This window comes from Aplidium turbinatum, chromosome 5 (genome assembly GCF_918807975.1).
Source record: "Aplidium turbinatum chromosome 5, kaAplTurb1.1, whole genome shotgun sequence".
NCBI lineage: Eukaryota > Metazoa > Chordata > Ascidiacea > Aplousobranchia > Polyclinidae > Aplidium > Aplidium turbinatum.
Genome location: NC_137476.1, coordinates 36,564,087 through 36,588,987, shown reverse-complemented (window position 1 = coordinate 36,588,987; position 24,901 = coordinate 36,564,087). Strand labels below are relative to the sequence as shown.

General features: G+C 38.3%; 2 protein-coding genes across 5 annotated transcripts; both read right to left on the bottom strand.

Annotated features, from left to right (window-relative positions):
* Positions 1-4,800: 4,800 nt before the first annotated feature.
* On the bottom strand, positions 4,801-6,735 carry LOC145770443 (pyridoxine/pyridoxamine 5'-phosphate oxidase-like). The gene has a single exon (XM_082582093.1). It carries the CDS (start codon positions 6,692-6,694, stop codon positions 5,984-5,986), a length of 711 nt encoding a protein of 236 aa, XP_082438219.1. The 5' UTR covers positions 6,695-6,735; the 3' UTR covers positions 4,801-5,983.
* Positions 6,736-10,679: 3,944 nt separating this feature from the next.
* LOC145770406 (glycoprotein 3-alpha-L-fucosyltransferase A-like) lies at positions 10,680-21,400 on the bottom strand. Of its 4 annotated transcripts, XM_082582044.1 has the most exons (5): positions 21,071-21,106; positions 20,609-20,713; positions 15,244-15,354; positions 14,372-14,488; positions 10,680-13,405 (listed from the first exon to the last, which is right to left on the bottom strand). In XM_082582044.1, the coding sequence occupies exons 4-5, from the start codon at positions 14,380-14,382 to the stop codon at positions 12,655-12,657; spliced, it is 762 nt and encodes a 253-aa protein (XP_082438170.1). In that variant the 5' UTR covers positions 14,383-14,488; positions 15,244-15,354; positions 20,609-20,713; positions 21,071-21,106; the 3' UTR covers positions 10,680-12,654. The 4 variants fall into 4 exon arrangements, with proteins under 4 accessions (XP_082438170.1, XP_082438168.1, XP_082438169.1 ...); XM_082582042.1 differs by lacking the exon at positions 15,244-15,354 and having other exon boundaries at positions 21,071-21,400; XM_082582043.1 differs by lacking the exon at positions 15,244-15,354 and having other exon boundaries at positions 21,088-21,400.
* Positions 21,401-24,901: the final 3,501 nt, after the last annotated feature.

Here is a 24,901-nt window from a genome sequence, read left to right as displayed (position 1 = left end):
CCAGCTGTGTGCTTGACCAACGCATTGTCAGAACAGCTCTCCATTCAGCGACAACGAGTGGATGGAAAAATTTACGAGCAACAATCGGAAACTTCACCCTGTCAATCTCGTTAGGTCCAACAGTGCTGGCGTCATCAGTAGGCTATTGGTTCAAATAACTTCTACAAGTAGGCTAGCGTCAGTTATGCGAAATTGACAGGCTTCAGCTCTAAAAAAGTTTTCTCGGTCCGAACAAAAATATTACCACAACCAATGTGTCAATCACTACAAAACCTGCGTTCTTCTTTGCTGAAAAGAAACTCTGCATAGCCTAGGCTATTTTGAAAGAATATAGGCTAGCCTATTATAGGTTGTAGGCTAGCCTACCAACAAAGTAGGGTAGGCCTGAAGGTAAGAGTGGTCCCAAACCCTACTCAGTTACTGAGCTTTGAGAAAAGAGAAGAAAAAATTCTTATATCATACTAAGCCTGCGCCACTAACGAGAGTAGAATGGCCGCTTCCTTTTTCTCGACCACTTTTCCTTGGGCAACACTAAAAGGCGGAAATGCGGAACGCAGAAATAAGCTGGGTGTGAAATGGCGTATTGTCCGCAGAAGTAGCGATTTAATGCCGATGTAGAAAACGCGCAAATACGATCTTGGCGTCCATATTGTTTAACATAGCGATAACTTCATCATGAAAGAATGAAATGTGGCAACATGGAAAAAGGCGGAAATGCGATTTTTAACAATAACTCAATACCGAACCTACTTTTATGTTGAAATATCATTGAAAGATATTGTTTAGAAGCAATTGTGAGGTCATTAAATACTTTGGCTGTTTTAATTCCACAGTTATTGGAGTAAATTTTGAAAATTAAAAGGAATTTATTTAAACAGGAAAAAGGCGGAAATGTGATTTTTAACAACAACTCACCACCGAACCTACTTTTATGTTGAAATATCATTGAAAGATATTGTTTAGAAGCAATTGTGAAATCATTAAATACTTTGACTGTTTTAATTCCACAGTTATTGGAGTAAATTTCGAAATTTAATGGAATTTATTGAAATAGGAAAAAGGCGGAAATGCGATTTTTAGCCACAACTCAATAGGCTAGAGAACATTTTCTTATGTTGAAATATCATTGAAAGATATTATTTAGAAGCAATTGTGAGATCATTAAATACTATGACTGTTTTAATTCTAAAGTTATTTCGGCTTGTTTCCGCATTTCCGCCTTTTAGTGTTGCCCCTTTTCCTTCAGCAACTAATTAGCCTAGTTAAGCCCACTCAATTTCTGTAACATTGTTACGGTAGGCTACATCCTGGGCAGATATGGTGAGCGATGTTCATCAGCAACCTGCTGACACCTGATGTCGAACCAAATTTGCATTATTAATTATCGGAAAGTCAACTCCTAGTCTGCCACGCTATCAGACAATACAGGAAATAATTTTTGTAGGTTAAAACCGTTAAATCCTTGGTGACGGCGAAACAAAGGAAAGCCCTTTATGAATATTAATCATGGAAGAATTTTTGAGAAGTTTCGGAGCATTTTCCAATGTCTGTTTTGCAATAGGCTACTACTAGAGTAGGCCTACTAGACATTCAAAGTCACATCCAACACTCATCTGAATACATCGCCCTATTGAAAAGCAAAGCCAATATTCGGAAAAAGACAGAAGACGACAAAAGCCCGCGCATTACAGCCTACTTTGACAAGGACACAAGTAGCCTAGACTAATGCTAGGCTAGGCCAACTACTTTTGTGGCAGGAAGAACTCGAATAATGTTTTTAGGCTACACTGAGAATATTTAAAGTCATTTGTGAAATCGCTGTTAAAATTAATAGAGTAGGCTAGGCTAACAGCCTACTGTAAATAGGCTACTGTAAAATCTTCCTTGAAATAATCCTATCTAAGTATTACATACACCAAACATAGCCTACTAATATTTCTTTGCCCAGCAATGATAGGCCAATGTGTGTAGATTTATTAGCAAAATAGTAAGGTTGTAGGTACTCCTGCTGGCTTTCTTGTTCTTGTGTTTATTGTCCAAAGAAGTTCTACAAAGTCTGCAGAAGTTTTTCCATTCTCTTCGACCAATCGCCATCTTTCGGTGAAGCGGTGGCCATGTGCTCCAACCAGTTGTTTTTTTTTTGTTTTTTTTATATTAATGTCTTGGACTGGATCGTCATGCCATTATCTGTTTGTCCGCAATTTTTTCTACGTGCCGGTACGGTAATATGCCGAATTGGATTTTTTTTTACTTTTATTTTGGTTTAACGTGTAAAACATACGGTAACCCAAATTTCTCATATTTCTGTGACATGCCACTACTACATCCCAGCTAGCGATGCCTGTCATTTTTGCATTAATTCAACGTTTGCTAACGTTGGATCGGTGTGGAGGTGACGAGTTTAGCTGACTGGGTCTAAAATTATCGCTTTATCAACGCAACTCTGTAACAAAGCACGCTTGATATCTTCAAGACATAACTTTCCTGGGTATAATTGGATTTCCACAAGATGATGATTTTGTTTATGCTAGTTTGTTTTATTTGTTTTTGTCATTGTTTTCATGTCGTCAAGTTATGGCCTACGTATCTATTTTGTGATTCGTGCAAGGCATGGTGCGTTGCGCTTGAAATGGCTTTGCCCGTGGTAGGATTTCTTTGTGGGGTTTTCTTTGCCTGCCTTGCTCTTATTTGCTATGAGCTAAACGCATCAAGACGTGTCCCCTCACGACCACCAGCACTCTTGATAACGCACCATGGCCGATCTTCATAGCAACTGTCCATACAAATCTTAAATATATCAGCTAAAGCTATGTGGGCTAAGAAAGCTATAGCCTAAATTTATGTTTTCTATTTTATTTTTTCGGAACATTTTATTTTTTTTATTTTCCCTTTACATCTTAAATTTTTCTGAAGGTGTTGCGACCGTGCCAAATTTTTTTCAACTCAATAACTTACTTTGGTCCGAGCACGTTTTAACGTTCGCGTTTTGTCGCTTCTACCTTTTTCTCGACCTTTGCTATGTTGACATGTATTGTTTTTGATATGATGGTCAGAAATAAAAACAACTTAACTGAACTGTAAAACTACCAGTGAAAGAATCTTTTCTACTCATAAAGCTTACAAAACCTTTTACTGTCGATGATGAAACTATTTTTGTGAAAATAAGTTTAAATAACAATTCGCTATATGTTTAATAGGTTGCCAAATGACATATCAGTGCTTGCAATTATCACAAGGATTTCTTTGCCTACTTGTTTCAATGCTTATCCCCATGGGCCATGCTGAGCAAACGCATCAAGAGTGTTCCCCTCAAGTCCATCAGCACTTTTGACAGATATTCACAGAATTACGGGGTGACTAACTACTATAAGATACGTTATCTGACAAGTGGTAAGTAAAACCATGGGCTATATCCAAGGGGGGTGATCACCCCCTACTCGTTGAAGTGGGGGGTGAGCAATGCAAAATCACCCCCCCCCCCCCCCACTCATTTGGCTTTGAAAAGGTTTTGTGATATTTATTGATCGAATTTTGAAAAAAAAAAAATTCGGCTGTCATCACTTTTTTGATTTGGAAACCTTGAACTATTTTTTTTTTTTTTCTTGAACTACGAGACAGGCATTTACACCGTGGAGTTTTAACTTAGTTAAATGCTTACCCAAAACTGCCATTTCCGAAACATAGTTTGTGGAACCATTTGGAAACCCTGTGCACGTTCATGATCAATGAAGCTGATGCTACAATGGGGGGTCTGGGGGGCGTAGCCACCCAGAAGTTGAAATGACAATGATAATTTTAACTCACTGTCCAAAATCACCCCCCTCCCCCGAATTCTAAAAGTGGATAAAGCCCTTGAGTAAAACACTGCCACAATTTTTAAAATATTTCTTTGACATTTTTGAAGCGGTAGAGTTCTAAAGCACTTAAGTTATTTTGTACAGGTTTAACTGTTAGGTTAGTTTAGGGTTAGTTTTAAAAAAGCAATTAAGCTTTGGGTAACAACTGCTTTAAAAATATCAAAAAAGAAGTAGGCTATTTTTTAACTATAAAATATATCTATTATAAAATAAAAAAGTTATAAAATATTCGTCCACCCCGTTAGTTCAGTGGTTACTCGTCCGGCTCAAGATCACGCGGTGCTGGTTCGACTCGCGGGTGTACGCTTGAGCAACGCATTTCAGGACTGCTCTCCATTCAGCGGCACCTAGTGAATGGAATAATTCCCCACTCCCCAGCAACAACACTTCAACAATCGGAAACATCACTCTGCCAATCTCGGTAACCGGCTCTACGTCAAGAGCCTCTGTTATACAAGCATGCGAAACTACCAGGAATAGCCTAACCGATTAAGGCTTTGTCAGTCTGGGGATAAAGATTTAAAACCAACCAATCTGCCAGTAGCCTACTTTACCCTCCACTTGTCAGATAGCGTAGCCAAGTTGGTCATTCCGTAATTTTCTGAATCCCTGACTTTTGATAACACACCAAGGTCGATCGACTGAGCAACTGTCTATTCTTTCTCTTGTTTTCACCTTATTTTTTAACCATGTAAGTTTTGAAAAATTTAATTGCTTCTTATGTTCTCTTCGTTTTTTTTTTAACTCTATTAAGGTGTTGCGAATGTGCAATATTTTAAACTGATTGTCCTGTTTCGATATCAAACACGTTCTTGCATCCGCGTTTTGTCGCTTCTACCTTTTTCTAGACATCTGCTATGTTTGGCATATGTTGTTTTTTGTCAAAAATAAAATCAAACTGAACTGGATGATTTGCTTCTAGCCTACAGATATTCGATTTCTGGTAAGCCAATATAATTTTATTGCAAATGTAAAATTATCATGAGTAGAATACAGTAACCCATACAAGTCAGTAAACCTTGCCTCTTTGTTTGTAACAACAAACGACAAAAAAGACAAATTCACTTGCTGGGAATGCGATATTGTAAGCATTTACAAGTAGCCTAGTTAATTTAGTGGTTTGACCAACAATCTGTCGGGGTCCTCTGTCTGTGGGCCAGTTATGTAGCACGCAGGTCAGCGATAGGCCTGAACGTTTGATGCAAAATTTTGCAGCTTAAAGCAGAATGTGCGGTTTGTATGTGAACAGGGCTACCTGTAGCTACTTGTTATTTTTATTTTGCAAGTGGACTTATTGGTACAGCAACGTATCCCAGGGAATGTGTATCGGCAAATAGACAATAAGTAAGCATAAGCAATAACCTCATTGTTTTTCAGTGATCAAGCAGAACATGTTTTACAATAGGCCAGGGCGTGGAATATAGATTGCTTTTCATCATCGTTGTTCTTTGTAGGCTACAATCATGGCTACACAATGTACAGTACATTGCAGGGGTGTCATAGAGTGATCATATTTTTGGTGCTGATGTTATTAGCAAGTTTCCAATCCATGGGCTAACTTGGTCTATATCCAGACAGCAAAATGTCATTTTTACATTGATTCAAAGTCTATAAAGGCGTAGGTTAACCTGCACGATGGCTTCTCCATGTCTAATGAAGCAATGTTATCATAAAATGAAGTGTTATTGTACAAAACAACAAATTAGAAGCATGCTGTAACAAACAAATACCAAAAATTAGTTGATTGAAGTTGTAGCAATGCAAAAATACCGATTACAAGATAACAATAACAATGATAGATGGAAGATCCCAATAACAACACAAATTCATAAAGTTTGCAAACGGAACTTTGAACATGCAAACAAACATTCACCCAGCCAGAAAATCGATCCCTTTTTCATTGATTTTTTTCTGCAGATATTGAGTCAATGAAAACAAGAAGCGTTTACTTGGTTGGAAAAGTATGTTGAAGCATAACGCATTGCATAATAACCTATTAAAACTGTTTGTAACAATCTCGACATAATCATTTCGACTTGATTCAATCGACTGGAACTCAGCATCATACCAACAGATGAAGAAACAAAATTTAAAATTTCTTTCTTGATTATGAAAAAAAAAAAAATTCAGCGAGCTAAACGAGTACAGTCCCAATTTTCTTTAGTGGCTTCTTTCTTAAACACGATTCGGTCGGTAGGTTGCGCTGTATGCACTTGAAGAAATTCGTAGGATGTTGGGACAATCCTGTATGTGCGGACTGTATCTGGCTGAGGAATCACTTCCAGATTGGCAAATTTTGCTGTTAAAGATTCAATGTCTTTGATAAAGTCTTTTCTGTTTTCCAAAGGCGTCCCTACATCAAACGATGAGTGCTCTTCTATTTGACTGAAGCGAGGCCACCGGTGATACGTGGCACCGTCGTCATTGGTAACTTCCACTGGTCCTGTTATGCGGATCGATCTATCAAGTTTAGACCAATAGAAAGAAACCGCAACCTTTGGATTTTCATCCAGGTCTTTGACTTTATTCGATTTGACGTTTGTTGCAAAATAAAACCCTTTATCGTCCACGTTGCCAAGAGCAACAGGGCGCACACTCGGAACACCTTCACAGCTGGATGTTGCTAGAAACATTATGAAAGGGTCTTGAACACCTTTTTGGAAAGCTTGCTGAAACCATTGTTGGAATAATCCCAAAGGGTTGTTTTTGTAATCTTCCAGCTTTGATTCACTTAACAAGCAATCTTCAGAAGGGTCTGTGGCAATTTTACTCGCATCAGGTCTCGGAGGATTTTCACCGTTTCCCGAAGGAGATTTTTTCAAAGGATCATTTCCCATCGGTTACGTCACAATTATAACGTGTAAACTATCAAGTCTAAAAGGTGGAAACTGGAAAAATATAAATTGCGACAAATTCCATGACTACAGTTGCAGAAGATAGATTATACTAGCTAGCAAAAGTGGTAGCCTACATTTTATATTGATGCAACGTCTACAGACGGTTGAGTCAATGAACCATCAAAGCAAGATTGATAGACTTGCTGCTTTATCAATTTGGGCCTAATTTTTTTAAACTTAAAGGACAAAAAATTTAATTGTTACTTATTTGAGCCGACAACAGAATGATGCTCATGGACATTTTAAATTTACATAAATTACTACAAATGTAGGCTACCATGAAAAGTTTTTGGTTAAAACAAAATAATTTGAATTTTGTTTCAACAGCTGCATCGCTAAAATAGTGTAGGCTAATGGTTTTATTTATTTTTGCTCTACAACTGCTGCGGTCTTTTCGCGACTGAGCTCATTTTTAATTTTGTATCAGGTTTCGATGTTATCACATTATTTCCCGACTTGTCCTCACTGCTTTATGCAAAATAGAACACAATCGGTACCGCTGTTAAAATCTTCGGTTTGACCCGATTAAGAATCGATCTCAGACCTACCGGCACTAGAGCCGAAGGCGAAACCCTTTAGCCACAACAGGATGCTGAATCGCTAGCAAACTATGAAACCGGGCCTTGTTGATTGCTTTGGTTTAAAATACATTGAAAACACGAGTTTACTGGCTGGCATTAAAATTCACTCTCGTGTGCTGCAAATGGCTGCATTAGGCGCCACTCTTTCGGGATCTGGAAATAAATTGTAGCCAGTGCGTTTTTTCTGCTCTTACTCTTTCCATAGGCTACACACCTCAAGCTACCATAGGCAGATCCAGCAAGTAGATTTAAATGGGGCGGAGGGGACGATTTTAACAAAAAAAAAAATGGTCAACAACATTAATCCAACATTGCAAACACGCCACAAATACAGTTATATAGTGTTTTATAGAGACGATTGCCTCCCCCCCCCCTGCTAGTTGTAGCCTACTCCTAGCTAGTGCTAACGAAGCAACCTTTCTTTTCTTTTTACAAAAATCTTAATTTAACATGGTCCTTTTTCTTGTCGCCTACCTTTGGCGCGATGCAGTTAAAAATTTGCTGGTCTCAATCTTTCAAAAATTTTGAGGCAAGTCTATATCCCACTTAGCAAAATCCTCCATCCTAACATTGAGTTGATTGGAACCTATAGCCTAGCCTGCAGCTGGTGAATTTCGAAGTAGGCTACGGAGTTTGAAGCCTGGGCGCTGATGAAACGTGAGCACAACATGAAGCACTCACGTATAAGCAACCTGCCCACATCGGTGCGTGATAGTGCATAGCTCAAATCAGTGGTTCCAAATCTGTCAGTGACAATAATTCGACGAAAGATTGCTAAAAGTAGCTCTATTCTAGGAAGCAGAACCACATCAAATTGGTTACGGATCGATGACCACGATCACCAAACGTGACTGCTATTGCCTCTGCGAACAATATTTCTGGTGGCTTGAAAAACGTAGAAGAGTAGTTTTAAAAAATTTAAAAACTAATTTAATAAATCTGCGTATGATCATGTTCTACAGTCCTATGTGTCACAATGGCGCAATGAAAAAAGTCATAAAATGTGTAATTATCGTGGCAAAAAGAATTTAAAAACTGAGATAACTGAAATTCCTCAAATGTTGATAGCCTAAACCTACATCAATAATTCTGTTTGTTATTGCTTTATTACAACAGGTCCAATGCAGGTTTCTATCTTTCGTTTTCATCCCATGGTGTCATTAAAACATTGGAATATTATTAAAAACCCTTTCTTTTGGGGGGGGGGCGAAATAAAATTTGCGTGGGTGATTGCTTCACCAAGTCTCACCCCGTGGCTACGTCTCCGCTAACCGCTACATCACTTGCACGCCAACTCAAAGCAGGCTATTAGGCCTATACTACAGCAATTTAACTTGGCAATCGAGGTTCAAGAAAACGATTCATTTTATTCGTTTTTCTAACACCATCTATTTATACAGGATATTAACTGCTCTCAACAGTCAACAATTACCAATTTCATACAAAAAACGTAATCCTATGATGATTCTTTATATTATTTTTGTAAAATTTTATTTTAATTATTTGTTACACATATTATTTTTGTATTATTCTTGTAGCAAAAATACAACTGTCAAAGGCTGCAACAATTGGGAGATGTTGCCTGAATTGCTGCCTCATAAGCAAGAAGAATATTATATTTTTTGCCAATACTAATGCCAATTTTTATATAGTTTGTTCAATAGAAAACTCATAGAATTGGGAAGGCAATAAGAACGAATACTAGGTGGACTCCAGATTCCCTAAATCGCCATGGACAGGAAGTAACGCTTCGCAAACAGTTTGAACAGCTTCAATCTTTTTTCACGCATTGTGAGGTCACAATTCCTAAAAGCATGCAGTTGCGAGTTTCACCAGTGACGCTTGCGCACATTCATGTCGGCAGCGGTGGCCGAGTGGTTAGCGCGTTGAGCTCGCAGTCGAGAGCCTGCATGTTCGACTCCAGCCACCCGCACTTGCTGTTGTTTCTTTGGGCAAGAAACTTTACGATAATTGCCTCTACCCAGTGATCGATTTCGAGTAATGGGTAGTACCAAATTTAAGTCATAAGTAGAGTAGACAACCGGAAACAGACATTGCAGTCGGCTGCAGCGTGGGTCAGGTGTACGTCGGAAGGCGTACACCGATGCATAGCGCTCAAGTCCGCTTTCCCGCAATGCAGGATAAAGATAATAAAAAAAAAACAAATGTTTGTGTTGTTGAAGGGTCGTTCAATCATTATGACGCCTCACGTGTTCTTGGGGGAGTCATTGACAAAAAGCATTATCATGACCGTTATAGGCTACTGCCTACTGACATAACAAAAATGATGTTTGAACACATTCTTAATGATCTCACACACTGATAAGTTTTATAAAAACAGGAAGATATAACCTAAACAAAAACAATACACCCCTTGGCAGAGAGGCGAGAAGAACCACCCCATAGAAAACTGGGTCTTTGACGAATATAGTTTTTGCCAAAAACACAATTTAGATTAGATCAAGATTATGAGCATAAAGAGCATCACATCACATCTTGCGCCCCCCGGGTGGAATCGTTGGTGTTCGCAAACTGGACCCAGCTGCCGTGTCGTGGCTGCACGATGAGGCATTGCCAATCTAAGCTACTAGAAGTCAAACGAGAGAAGATCTGATAGAAACCCGAGACGCCACTGTCCAAGACCAGTCGGCAAACAAATCCTTTTTACATTAATTCACCGTTTGCAATTGCGAAATAAGATAGCCTACTGCACTGCTGTCTGGATGCATTTTTACTGCATGAAATAGTAACTCGATCGGTTATAGCAACCTGGTAAACTACATTGTTCAAAATGAAAATACCCTTCGTGTGCTGTTGCTGCAAAATCATGGCTAGAAATAAACTCTGAACACGAAATAATGCTGTTTTATATTGTGGTAAGTGTAACTTGCATATCCACTTTCTGACACACTGGTGACTAACGTAACCAACTGCAAATGCTGAATGATGTTTCTTAATATGCTTTGTAGATTGAGGCTGGCCTTGGGCAATTATATTCCACTACCGGCGTGCGACCGGCCACAAATGTCTGCATTTCAGACTACACAGCGTTGTAAGACTTCAGACAAAACCAACAGTTGCCACCCAATTTCCTGTTGTCGATAACAAACCATCGTGACGTAACTGCATCTTTTCTTTCTGCGTCATGACTGGGCAAAATAAAGTTTGTAAAAAAATGCTGCAAAAAACGTCGGCTGCAGCAACGTTAGTTTCGCGTCAATGAACACAAAACTAACTTTGGCAGAGTGGATGAGCAAAGGAGTTTACAAATTGAAGCGTCCTCACTTCAGTTCAATTTATTTTTCTTTGTCAGAAAAGAATGCAAAAGAAACCATATTGTGGAAATGAAATACAGCAACAAAATCAATAATAGGAAAAGGTGGCAAAATAATAATGGAAAGTTCTAATTCTATGGTATATGCATTTATCAAACGCGAACACACAGGGCTGTGATTGGCTGACTTCTCTACTGGAAAAGTTCCTGAATTTTCAGTAGGCTAATCCGCTTTTAAATTTAGCTACTTCTTATCACAACGTCATCGACGTTACAAAATGTGGTAGAGCATACAGCAATCAACAGCTTTTTACCTTTATAACAACAGAAAGACATCTTCCACTATTTATGATAGAGAAACCTAATCAAATAATGGCAGTGTTTGTTTATACTCGCTCTGTAATTGCTTTCTTTTTAGAGACTGCTTCTTTCAATTTGTTTCACGTCGAAACTCTGATTATTTTGCTTCAAGCCTAGTAGTTACATACAAATCGGTAGCGTTTGTAAAAACTTTGGCTTGACTCGTTCTGGGATCGAATCCAAACCACCTGTACCAGAGCCGAATACTCTGCCACTGCGGTGGTTTAAAAGTGCCGGTAATCTAATCTGATAGATATTTGCTTTAAATATGATAATCCTACTTTCATTGCACATGGTAAGTTCCTAGTAGGCTAAAGCTAAATAGCTAATATACATGAAGTTATACTTTGTCTATTGAGATACAACACTCGAAAGTGAGAACATTTAGTTTTGAAAAGACCTGTCTTTTGTTTAATTGGATTTTGTCGTTGAATTGTCTTCTAATGTAGCCAGAGAAGTAAACACTGATTGAACTGAAGCCAAAGTACAGTATCAAGTTTCCAACATGTAAATGAGTTAAGTTGCGTTGAATCAACATCTGCAGTGGTAAAACAAACGTAAAGTTGTTTATTTTATTCTTAATAGGGTGAAGACCAACCAAGCTGCTTAAGACAAAACGCACGAAAAACGCCACGCAACAAAAACGTATGGAAAACGCACGTAGTCTAAACCCACCCTTAACGTGCTGCAGACGTTGAATCAATATTAAAATGACGGCTTTTGCTGTCTGGTAAGAAAGGTACTTGTGGTAACCTAAAATTTAATACAAACACAAAAATGCGGTGAACAATTTCCCATTGAATCTATTTATTCAATAGTTTCACAGAAAATAAACAGCGATTTATTTGTTTGCTTTGGCGCCAAAGAACAGACATTTCATGCTTTCATAATGAATAAAATTTCAAGATTTAGTTTTTATAGTGAACCTTCCAAGTACAATAGTACATGATAAGATGGAAATATGGAAGTGGGTTCAATTTTTTCCGGGTCATTTAGAAGGTCTGTTTGATTCTGTGCTCCACTGACATGTTGGTTCAAATAATATATAATCATTAATCAGTTCCAAAACTTTTAACACCGAGCTGCAATGAGTGTTGTTATTGCGAGGTGAACGGCTATCACGTCTTTTCGCAAGATTTCCCTTTCTGAGAGCCCACTTTTCCAGACAATAAAACTCATCATTTTTACATCGTTGCAATATCTTCGAATTTTGAAAGTATAACTCCAAGCCGCTGGCACGATTTAAAGTTGTTTATCCAACACAAAGAACCACATTTTCTCGCAAAGAAAACAAATAAAAAAAAAGACATGGATTGATGTAAACAATGTTGCTTCAGCTATTTTCAGCTTCTAAACTTTCATTAAGAGTTAAGACGTAATTCTTGCAAGGCTCCGGTGCTTTACCTCACATTCTACGCGCGCAAGCAGCTGTTTGTTTGGTTCAAAAGTAAAGCCGTTCACCTCCGTGGTTGGTAGTGGGTGCATATGTTGGCAGGTGACACTGCATTGCCTTTCTTCGGAGATGCACTCATTGTTTATTTTTATGTTTTGGCTCAGATTCAGACAAATCTAGATTGCGTAAAGCCTGAACCAGGTTTGTAATTAGCAAAGAAAGAAAGTGCATGGCAATGCGCAGTTGGTCTGCATCCCTACACGAGCATTTTCCGAATAGGCCAATAAACACATCAATACGAATACAGGCAGGACTGAGACTCCGTACCATAGAACCACCTTCGCACGGACTTTACTTCCCGAGACCTGGCATTGCCGAGCATAGGAACGAAGTGTTTCAACTGGTCATAGTTGGGATTATAGATGTTGTCCGTGTTGATACCATGCAGGATCCTGCATAGCTGGCACCATTGAGTGGCTCGTCCGTGCATAGGCATGTCCTCCACACTTAAGGTACGCCATCGGAAGTATTCCTTGTAAGCTTCATCGTTGTTTCCAACAAACTTCAAATAATCCACGAGCTGCTTCGTAGTGTTGAAGCCCTCAGCAAAAACAAACGATCCTGGTGGCAGTATTGCGTCATAATCGGAACGTTTCGCGCCCCAAACAACAGGAACCGAACCAAACCGCAATGCGTTTCGAAATACTTTTTCGGTAATGTAATCCCGACAGTGGTAACTGTTTTCGAAAGCTAAATAAAACTTGTAAAACCTTGAGATATTTGCATGTACGCTCTGTGTGTGGTTGCCAGACCCGCAGGCGCCTTTCTCTTCGATTGGAAGGCCTGCTTCAATGAGCTTCTTGACAAACTTCAACCGGTCAACTGCTCCAAGTGTAAACCCACAGTTAGATATCAACGAGAGGGCAAGGTGAGTTTTATTAGCCACAAGTTGGTCAATCTCTTTCTCAACGCGATCAGATTTTTTCAAATATTTCAACACATCTGCGGCAGTGCCGAATGGAACGTACACATCTGAATCTCGCCTGCAACACAAAATGCAGCTACCCAAGTGTCCGTCATAACCAACACAAGCCAGCCCTGTTTTTATTTCCACTTTGACAACTGACAGGACTTAAACATATCACTTCTGGTCAGGGTTGGAAGTAACGACTAGTTGTCACTATTCGATAGTGTTATTCGTTGCCTTCTGAATATCGAATGTTTATACCCATTTCTTTTAATAATAAATATCGAATGCGCGTTATTCACTGCTTTTTTATGCAAGCAACAAAATCATTATTCGTTTTTCACTAATCGATATTTAGGAGAACTGCTGAATCATTTTTTGTTGTTCACTTACTTCGTCGTCAAAACGAATTTACGAGATTTAGTTTTCGGATTACTATCCGACCTAGTTCCCTTCCGGTTTTCGTACTTTAATTGATTAAGGAAAATTTTGTGGCAACACAGTTCAGAAATACCATGCCAGTGAGAGTCTGTGACAGTGTTGCCAACCTTGCGGTTTTCCGGCAAGTTTGGGCTTGTTTTTTTTTTAAGTTTGCGTATTTTTTTGAGTTTGCCGGTTGCTTGTTTTTTGGCCAGACAATTTTTAGTAATTGCTATTCATTGCTTTTTTTTAGTATCGATAGCGGAAAGTCGTTGCATTTTTGGACACTATCGAATAGTGAAATAGTCATTGCTTTTTGACTAACGACTTCTAACCCTGCTTCTGGTTCAAACTTACAGGCTGCAGTAAGATGAACAATCGTAAAATAAAAAAGAATTATCTTGCAATAGATGTAAATCCACTAAGTAAGAAAACGAAGAGTCTGTTTGGTTTATGTATAATAGCGTTTCGTGTTTCTCGACGATGTATATTCCCAGAGCAAACATGCTGTGTTTTAATCCATCTGACGGCAAAGACCTTCTTCCTAGATTAGTCCGTTCACATTAAGTCATTTCAGACATCGCAAAAACAAGCATTTGGCCTACAACTCAAATGCACTCACCGGTTCGTCATAGTAAGATTAAAAATGTTATCGAACTCCTTCAGTTTTTTTCGATAAGCAATCCTTACTGTTGATGGAGTCTCTTGGCACCACCAAACGTACAATTGATCCCTTCTTCTGTAAATCCATATGCGGAGTTAGGCTAATGTAAAAGATAAACATTAAACAAGCTATAGATTATTTGGCCTTACTTTCCACAAGAACCAACTTGGTGTTGTTTACACTTTACAGTCAGCTATAACCTACATGTTATGCAATGCAATACAACCAATTGGTGCCAACTAGCACATAATCATGTAAATTGGCATGAAAAGGGGAAGGCTTACGCTCTGCAGTGGGCTCTCACACTCACACAGGCTGAAAATGATGATGATAACCTACATAAAGCAACAGGGCTTTGTGCTGGGCTGGGTTCTGTGAGATAGCTCAAGCAATATCATTCATTCATTCATTTTATTTTTCGTCATTAACGCGTCCGGGACGAAAAAGATACTAACTACAAAAACCGATATAGACCTACCAGCACGTTAATGAACGGGAAAAGGTGGCAAAACCTTGAAAGGTTTAAAACGTGCCTGAATGAAAAATTATGTAGTAGGCTATATATCAGTAGTTAGCACGGCCACAAAACCCAAAAAACAAATAAAAAAAATAAAACAAAAACAGATAAAAATAAACCCTTCCATACTCTGCAAAGTAGCACCAGTTTATTTTCAAAGTTCGTTTATGAAAATATTGCATAACTTTGTCAATGTTCGTTGCTGCTGAAACACATATTTTATCACATTACCAACGTTTCAGCCTAACCATGTTTATTTTGCGACAATATAGGCTACAGTAGCTTACACTATGTAGGCACAAATTTTTCGCACCTCGATTATGGAAATAAATTTTCGGTAGACACTGTTTCAAAATCTTCTAACTAGTGCAACAGATCGATCTAGGACTAGTCTAAAATGTTTCGTAAGTCCATTGCCCTGCTTCTAAAGCACAATGTTAATTGCACAATCTACAGTACAAAGTAGGCCACATTATTTATGACCTACACTACAGTAAGATGCTGGTAAAGTTGGTTACCATGCACCAATGTCTCAATTTTATCAATTACTCTCAAAAATCTGGACTACTACTCATAGGCGCCGATTCGGGGGGGCGGCGCCCCTCCTGTGAATTTAGCTCGGGGTGGCTGCCCCGCCGCAAATTATTAAAAAAAAATCCTAAATCAAATGTTTCTAAGTTCAGATTTGCGTTAGTTTGACCTTCATTGCGGATCGATCTCATTTAAAAGATCTACTTGTTGCAACAAGAGCGCTGCTCCTAAGATAACAAAAGAAACAGAAGTACGGTAGCTGATAAACGCCAGCATGGTGCCGTTGAAGCATATAGTAACAATGATTGAAAAACTTTTTTCTTGATTTCTTCCGCTTTTTTTTTTCTTGGGAGTGTCAATAACGAGGTGCAGTTTGCTCAGTTTAGTATCTACGCGTATTATGAGCTAAAGTTCAAAGTGACCAGCATATAATTCGAAGTAGCCTACAGGCCTCGAAATTCGTTTTTGTTGACGGCGGACAAAGGTGTCCGGTCTGAGCAGCTATCTCAGCGGACAAATTAAGTCTCACGGCGGACACACCAGCTTTAGCGTCGATCGCCATGCTTAATCACTTTATCTTGATAATAACTCTTCGCCATTTCAGAACTCTAACTACGGTTTTAGAAGGCTTTTTAAAAAATCAGTAAAGTCACTCTGAAAGGCTTTCATCAGATCAACGACTTGCGCTTGAAGAGTCAAATCGCCGTGTAGCTGGTCAATACGTCACATAACTGATTAACTTCCACCGAACGAGTTCGTGTTGCTTATTGCGTCACAATGCTCTGGGCAGGAGTCGGAAAATTTCTACACCAACGCTATTTTCTGCTGTGCAAAGTTTTACAGGCTTTTTTCTTTAAGTTTATTTTTGCGTGTCATGTGAGCGAAAGTGAATTTTCCTTGGGTCTTTTCTTTCTTACTGTAATACCAAAACTTAACAAGTTTTGTTGCATCTTGCTGTTATAGCCTACTCGTATAATCTAACTTACTAACCAACCTTGCCGTATCATTATTACTCGGAGATCAAAGCCAGACATTGTGACGTAAAACGTGAACTAAATTGCGCGTGATTAGTGTAGAAGTACCTGCACTTCTATCGATTCTTAGCGAAGAATTCACCTTTGTTACGCTGATTCAATGTCATCAATCGTTGAAGCAACGTAAGAATCGAAAGTTTTCCTCCTTGAATGGAAGCTAAGGGATACAGGATTCACATTTTCTAGATGCGCGCTAGAATGCGCTGGAAAATATATTATTGCAACAATTGTTCGAATGTTCGTGCTATGCAATGACGATTTGTATCGCTAGTTCCTGTGCTATTTCTCGGCGGACAAATATGACCGATCTAGATGTTACTTCCCGCGGACATCACATGCTGTGACGGCGGACATGTCCGCCGTGAATTTCGAGGCCTGAGCCTACATTATAAAGCTTGGCGATATACAATGGCAGATAGACGCAAACAAACATCAATGCTGACAAACAAACATCAGTATTTTGAATGTAAGCAATCAGTCGGCTAGAAAGTTTGCCCCCCGGCAATTTTCAAAACCCGGCGCCTATGCTACTACTAACTACCACTGCAGTAAATTTCAACTTCCACAATAGGAGGCATTTTGTCTCATCTAACCAACGGCAAGTAATGAACACCAACTGTAAAATGGAAGACCACAGATTTTGTGGCTTTGTCATTGACCTTAAATAGAAAAAAGTAAATTAATTAATAATCAGGCCATTTTGAGCAACTGAATTGCAATAAATGTTGCAATTGATCTCAAACTATGTAGACTGCAAAAATCTAATTTTAACTCATTAATTGCTTAATACATTTTACTACTCATTTATTTTTGCTAAACACACAGAAAAGCAGAAAAACTTCATTTTTATAGGCTAAGGATATACAGTACCGTATCAAGACTAATGGAGTTTAACTGCTATATTAGGGTGCACCATTTGCCCCCGACCTTTAGCAAAAAGCCTGAACTTTTTTTTGCTTATGAGGTTATCTTAGAAAACAACTTTTGCAAAGTTTCATTTTGATTGGACAAAGTTTAACCCCCCCACCCGGCCATTTTCTAAGGGGACTAACGGCATTTTCTTCACATTATCGCCACTAGATGGAGCTGCTTACAAGATGCAACTGCATATTTACTTTGGAAACATACCCCTCTTCATTCTGCATAACCAAAAAAAAAAATTATCTGACTTGGTCAATGGGAAGCAGAAATATGGGCAGTTTTGTACTCTCCCCTAGCGCAATACTGCCTCTAGTGGCCAACACATAACAACAATTATCTCCTTAAATGTTTATCCAATTGAATCAAAACTGGTGTCTAACCCCCCATTTTCAAGGGTGGTGAGTTCATTTTTGCTGTTAATTTTAAAGATTCTAGCCACTAGGTGGCAGAAAACATGCTTTTCATAAGTTTAAGCTAACGTAACCGCTTGGACTTGACTTCAAATATGCAAAGTTTCAACAAATGCACCTCATTGAGATGTATATCATTGAGAACAAACAAAGAAAGAACAGTGCAACATCTAATGTAATTGTGATAGATATTGTACAGCAATAACCTTACACGAATTTCACATCATAAAGGTCACATAGGTAATGAAACAGTAAACTCGCAATTAGATTGTCAGATACCATGACGCTGAATCTATTTTCCTATTTCTTTGGTTTGGTAATTTTTTTCGGGAATTCTCTACTACTTGTAAAATGTTTTGGTATCGTTCTTCCTTGAGAGTAGTCGCATGAAAATCCTGGACCAGTTTGACTCCTCGCTCTGCTGTGTCATTAACCACACTGATGTTATTCATATTGTTTTTGCAATTTTGTAAGTCTCATTGTCATCTCAGTTTTCGAAAGGTTCACTTAAAAATGCTGAGTCACTATACAAATTGAACCATCAAAGAGTCCTGAAATTACTATTTTCCAAAGGTTTAAGAAATGTTTCTCTGCTATTCCAGTAGCAGACAAAAACTTTGACTTTTTTGATATTTCACATGAGTTAGGTGAAAAAAGAGAAGAAATTGTTGAAATATGTAACAGACTTCTTGAACACCCATTTAGTAGAGGAGAGTACAATGAGTTGGTTCTATTAACTCTTCTTTACCTTGGTGATGATAACACAAAAAAAACTTTCAAATCATTCAACTTGCACAAAGCGCAGTGGATGTCTAAGCTCTTATACGCTATAAAGCTGGACTTATTGGGATCCAAAATATGTGATAATATGAAAGGTAAGTGACCTTCAACTAAGAAATTGTGCATTTTTGCTTAGCTAGGTCATATTCACCATGCTGAAGAGACCCAAAAGGTCAAAACAGCACTGTTCAGTGTCCATGGTTAATTAAGAAATTGTTTAATTAGATAAACAACACCAAACGAACATTAAATCAGCACAGACAAGAAATTGTAACAACCTTACCTTTTATGCAAATTTATCTGTGTATTAGACTAACATTTGATACCATACTGCAAGCATATTCTTATGAATAAATGATGTTATTGTTCAGGAAAAATCTTTGGAAGAGGTCAATTGTTGAAACTTTGCCGCTTTGTGAAATTTGTTGTATTTTGTTATATCCCGTGGTGGCTAACTGCTCCTGAACCTTCAACTGCTCCAAAAAATGACCAACTGTTCATTCACTCCTTCCTTAATTATCATGCAATTGATGGTGCCATTGCGGTGTAGCTCTGAAAAGTTTTGGAAAACATATGTGGTATCTGACAGAAGAGCTTGTACCGTTGGCTTTTTTCAGTCAGAGTGTGAAAACTTCAACTAAAGAACTGATGGCACAAAAATGATCTTAGTTAAAAATGACGGTGTGTGCACAAAAAGGTTTGACTCTGGATTTGGAAAACCTTGTTTCCCTGAACTCCCAGCAGACACATCCAGGGATCTCCAGGACTATATTGGAGAAGACTCTTGGTCATTTTTTAAAATCTTGAAAATTGACTCAGCATTTTTAAGTGAACCTATCGAAAGCTGGGATGACAATGAGACTTACAAAATTGCAATAACACAATATGAATAACATCAGTGTGGTTAATGACACAGCAGAGCGAGGAGTCAAACTGGTCCAGGATTTTCATGCGACTGCTCTCAAGGAAGGACGATACCAAAACATTTTACAAATAGTAGAGAATTCCCGAAAAAAATTACCAAACCAAAGAAATAAGAAAATAGATTCAGCGTCATGGTATGATATCTGACAATCTAATTGCGAGTTTACTGTTTCATTACCTATGTGACCTTTATGGTGTGAAATTCGTGTAAGGTTATTGCTGTACAATATCTATCACCATTACAATAGATGTTGCACTGTTCTTTCTTTGTTTGTTTTCAATGATATACATCTCAATGAGTTGCATTTGTTGAAACTTTGCATATTTGAAGTCAAGTCCAAGCGGTTACGTTAGCTTAAACTTATGAAAAGCATGTTTTCTGTCACCTAGTGGCTAGAATCTTTAAAACTAGCAGCAAAAATGAACTCACCACCCTTGAAAATGGGGGGTTAGACACCAGTTTCGATTCAATTGGATGAACAGTTAAGGAGATAATTGTTGTTATGTGTTGGCCACTAGAGGCAGTATTGCGCTAGGGGAGAGTACAAAACTGCCCATATTTCTGCTTCCCATTGGGCAAGTCAGATAATTTTTTTTTTGGTTATGCAGAATGAAGAGGGGTATGTTTCCAAAGTAAATATGCAGTTGCATCTTGTAAGCAGCTCCATCTAGTGGCGATAATGTGAAGAAAATGCCGTTAGTCCCCTTAGAAAATGGCCGGGTGGGGGGGTTAAACTTTGTCCAATCAAAATGAAACTTAGCAAAAGTTGTTTTCTAAGATAACCTCATAAGCAAAAAAAAGTTCAGGCTTTTTGCTAAAGGTCGGGGCAAATGGTGCACCCTATGCTATATATATAAAAAAAACTGTATGTTTCACTGTAGATTTGCTTTTTGAGACTATGGTATATAATTGTTCTTGTGACTGTTGCTGAGTAATTAACAATTTCAGTCATGAAGACTGAAGAGGCATTTATCACTGTATGGGCCTACTGAAGACGAAACACAAATAACTTAATAGAAGTAACTTAGGTAATATGGTTTAGTTTGGAACTATCAAAGTTAAGGCAATATCACTAACTTTACTTTTATCAAAAGTGACGTTACAAGATCCACATTTTTCATGATCAATTAGGACATGATCAACATCACCAAATTTCGCTTCCCACACTAGAATGTTAAAAGTCTGCAGTAAAAGATAAACAATAATTGCACAGAAACATAAACAATATATATATATATAGGTTAATCAGTCGATTGATCTGCTCTGATATTAAGAAAAAACTGTCAGCTAATGAGGTTCTTAATTTTGAAACTAAATGTAAAGTTAAGTTTCTGCTTTGAGTAGAGCTGTTCCAAACAGAAGCACCTGTATTTCAAATTTTCAAAACATTTTGATTCATAACAAAACTCTGCTATTAGTTCAATTTCTGGAAATGCAAGACAAATGTCTATGAAAAAGTAGGCTAGATAATACAACAGAAACCTTAGGTTATATCCCAAGAAATACCAAGTAGTATTATATACAAAGAGAATTTCTAACCTTTTTCTTGTAATCACCTGGTTCTGTGCTTTATTCAATGCCAACTTTAAATTTTGGTTCAATGTTGTTGCATTGTTCCAATCAATCTCATTTTCTATCTTACGATTGCCTGTTGAAACTAAACCAGTTTGAATTGCCTCATTGTTTGTCTGTTTAGAACTTCACGTGTCATGAAAAATTTGCTCTCCAATAATTTATAGAAGTTTTGGTTCCCAAAGAAATTGTACGGAAAAGTAACAATAATTACTCCGACAAGTATTCCTAAAGCGATGGCAATGTATTTAATCCAGACAAACATCGATTGCATTTTTTTTTAAATATTTTTATATGCATGTTTATCATCTGAATATGATGTGAAAAATCACACAATAAATATAGTTGTTAATATTTAGACATCCTTACTTCACCTTTATAGACACACAAGGCAATCAATCCTACTGCTAAATAAGTTACGCAGTTTTATAAATCACATAGACTCATAGAGGATACTGATGAAATACTTATATAAGCCTACAGAGCATATTTAGCCTCAGCCTTCAGTTCAGTAACAAGTTCAGGCATTGACTGTCGTCCGCTCGGGTGTTGCCAAACGCCGCAAAATGAAATTTTGTGCTTTGCAAATTTATATCATCAAAAATCGGCTTCAAGAGTTCTTCTGTTTAGCTTAAGGTGATCTGTAAAAATTGCTTTTCATGCCTTTGAAAGTGTTTTTCTTCCAAGTTGATTGCCATTTCTGAATACACGAGACCATATTTCAAGCATTCTTGCAAAGCGTGATAGTGTTGCCAGTCTCTCGCATTATTTTAGGGTAAAACAACTCTCTTCATTTCTTTACAAGGAAGTTATATTCAGATAAAACCGTTGTGACACATAAAAAATGTTTTATCACTATGTTAGTGAACCAGTGAGCACTTTTGTGACACGAATATAATGGAGGCCAACAAAAATTCTTCAACAGAGGTCAAATACATCTTTCAGAATTATTAATAGGCTAGTACACGAGCTTGTGAATTTTCTTGACTGTCTGTTTCAAATACCAACCAACACCTCACTTCCATTTTGAGCATTGTAGCAGACGTGGCGTGGTGTATTTTGAGACGCCCGCTCACTTAAAGACATTTGCACGACGATTACTGTGCATTTCTAAGATTATGTTTTTTAAACACTGTTTCATTGATTCATATTTTAAACCTTTTGGTTTTGTCATCTTTTCCTTTTGTTGGTGTAAAATTCGTGTGTTTATTTTATCGTTGTCTACATGTTCGCGCGAGCAACGAAAAATAAAATTGAATTGAATTAATGTAGTCACATACCATGGTTGCAGCTGCTTTAGAGCCTTAGTTTGATTGGAAGTGTCGCTTAAAGCGTTCTAAGCACGATACACAGATAGTAATAGGGTAGATACACACGCGAAAAGAATGCAAAAACTACGTCTTATATAGGAAATATGAGAAGGCAATCAAACACTGTAGTCTTATGAAGGCAATCAAGCAATGAAATGTTATCATACAGGTTATGAAAAGAGGCAAAAACGCCGCGAGAACCGCAAGAAAGAACTGGTTTGGTTAGTTGAATCTTTATCATCGGGCTGACAATTAACCAGCTCAGTGGCCGAGTGGTTTGGCCTTCAGCTCTGGTGATGGTAGATCTGAAATCGATTCCAGGTCGGGTCAAACCGAAGACTTTAAAAACGGTACCGACTGTGTTCTTTCTTGTGTAACGCAGTGAGACTGTGCAGTGGTGTAGCCAGGAAGAAATTTTTGGGGGGCGGCCAAATATTTGATGAATTGAAGAGAACGACAAAGTGTTTAATTTGAGCCATCGCCACCTGATGTGCGGTGGTGTATCCTGGTGGGTTGAGCAAGGAAAGCAATAAAGCTGGTGGGGGTTAGAGCGTGCCGAAGGCACGCGTATTCTAGGGGGGTCCGGGGGCATGCTCCCCCGGAAAATTTTTGCAAAATTACACTCAAATAATGGATTAATAGCGCTTTCTGAAAACACTTTTAAGGTAATATTTGTATGAAATTTATTAGCAGATAAACAGCTATTAACTTATTAAAGGTAGAAACTTACACACGAACGGGCAAAAACTTGTTAACTTACACACGAACGGGCAAAAACTGCGGCTAAAATTAGAGAACACCAAAAACTCAGCTACACAAAAACTCAATAATAACTACAAAAAACCCAACAGAGTAAGCCATTCTGAAATTGCTTTTACAAATTAGTTAAAAGAAACGTAAATCGCGTAAATTTTGCGCGATTTACGATTTGCAAAATTTATTGGTGTCTTTCTGTGTGTCTAAAACAAGTCCTTGGGGGTGTTAATAGCCAGATGTCTTGGAAAACGTTATAAATTTCTACAAATTTTATTATATTTTCAACAAAGGAATCAACTTTGGAATCTAAACTTGGAAAATTTGGGGGGGCCATGGCCCCTTTCGCCCCCCCTGGCTACGCCTATGAGACTGTGTAATGTGATAACATCGTAAAACCAGATATAAAATTAAAAATGAGCCCTGTCGCTAAAAGACCTTAGCTGTTGTAGAGCGACAATGAATAAAACCATTATTATCGGGCTGACAAAGCCTTGATAGTTTATTCCTGGTATTGTTTGTTTGTTCTTCATATCTTTATCCTGCATTGCGGGAAAGCGGACTTGAGCGCTATGCATCGGTGTACGCCTTCCGACGTAGCCAAGAAAAAAATACACCTGACCCACGCTGCAGCCGACTGCAATGTCTGTTTCAGTTGTCTACTCTACTTATGACTTAAATTTGGTACTACCCATTACTCGAAATCGATCACTGGGTAGAGGCAATTATCGTAAAGTTTCTTGCCCAGAGAAACAACAGCAAGTGCGGGTGGCTGGAATCGAACATGCAAGGTCTCGACTGCGAGCCCAACGCGCTAACCACTCGGCCACTGCTGCCGACTGGTATTTTCGCATAGCCTACTTGTAGAGGCTCTTGACGCAGGGTCGGTTACCAAGATTGTCAGAGTGAAGTTTTACGATTGTTGATGTGTTGTTGCCGGGGAATTATTCCATTCACTAGGTTCCGCTGAATGGAGAGCAGTCCTGAAATGCGTTGCTCGAGAGCCGAACCAGCGCCACGTGATCTTGAGCCTGGCGCGTATCCACTGAGCTAAAGCTAATGTAGGGTTCTGTCTAACACCATTAATCAGCCTGTTATTCTAATGGAATGAGTAGGCCATATTTCAATTTAAAGGTAATTTTTCGTTGCGGTGCTTTTACTTTCACACTGATTAATGGTTATGCTTGCACGGTACTATTTTCAAAAAAGATAAAATAATTTATTTGGTTTCCCTAATCATGTGGCAAAACCCAAATAAATGGAAGCTATTTTCTTATAGGGAAAGTCCCTTCGAAGTGAATCTTCATTGTTGTTGCAATTTGCGAGGTCGCTCATGTCCTGCTATTTTTCTGGATGGCTAGTTTTTTTGTTTGGTTTTGTTTCCACTATAGGTCGCGGGAAATTTGTTGGAGTTGCGGTTTGTGGTCTAGTTGTTTCGTTTCATTTTGAACCGACTTTCATAGAATAAATATCATTTTTGTTTCATTAGTGATAATAATTTCTCTTTGTACAAATTTGAGCTCCTTTTGTGCTCGTTTTATCACTTGTAATGATTGGGCTACTTATGGGATATTGTACAGTAGGCTTTTTATTTTTTATGGTACCCGAATTGTTCTAAAAGGCTGCACTTGCACATTGCTACTTTTCATTAGTTGGCAAGGTTCAGGTTTGATTGTCTGTTGTATTGCATCTGTGATCGCAGTGGACAGTAGGCCCATAGGCGCCGACTTTCATT

Excerpts from the sequence above, each read along its gene's own strand:
- LOC145770443 (XM_082582093.1), bottom strand. The coding sequence starts at position 6,694 with ATGGGAAATGATCCTTTGAAAAAATCTCCTTCGGGAAACGGTGAAAAT.
- LOC145770406 (XM_082582042.1), bottom strand. The coding sequence starts at position 20,652 with ATGAAAAATGTGGATCTTGTAACGTCACTTTTGATAAAAGTAAA. Across the intron at positions 14,489-20,608 it reads TCACTTTTGATAAAAGTAAA|AAGAAGGGATCAATTGTACG; the intron begins GTTAGTGATATT and ends ATGGATTTACAG. Across the intron at positions 13,406-14,371 it reads AATCTTACTATGACGAACCG|GCGAGATTCAGATGTGTACG; the intron begins GTGAGTGCATTT and ends TTTGTGTTGCAG.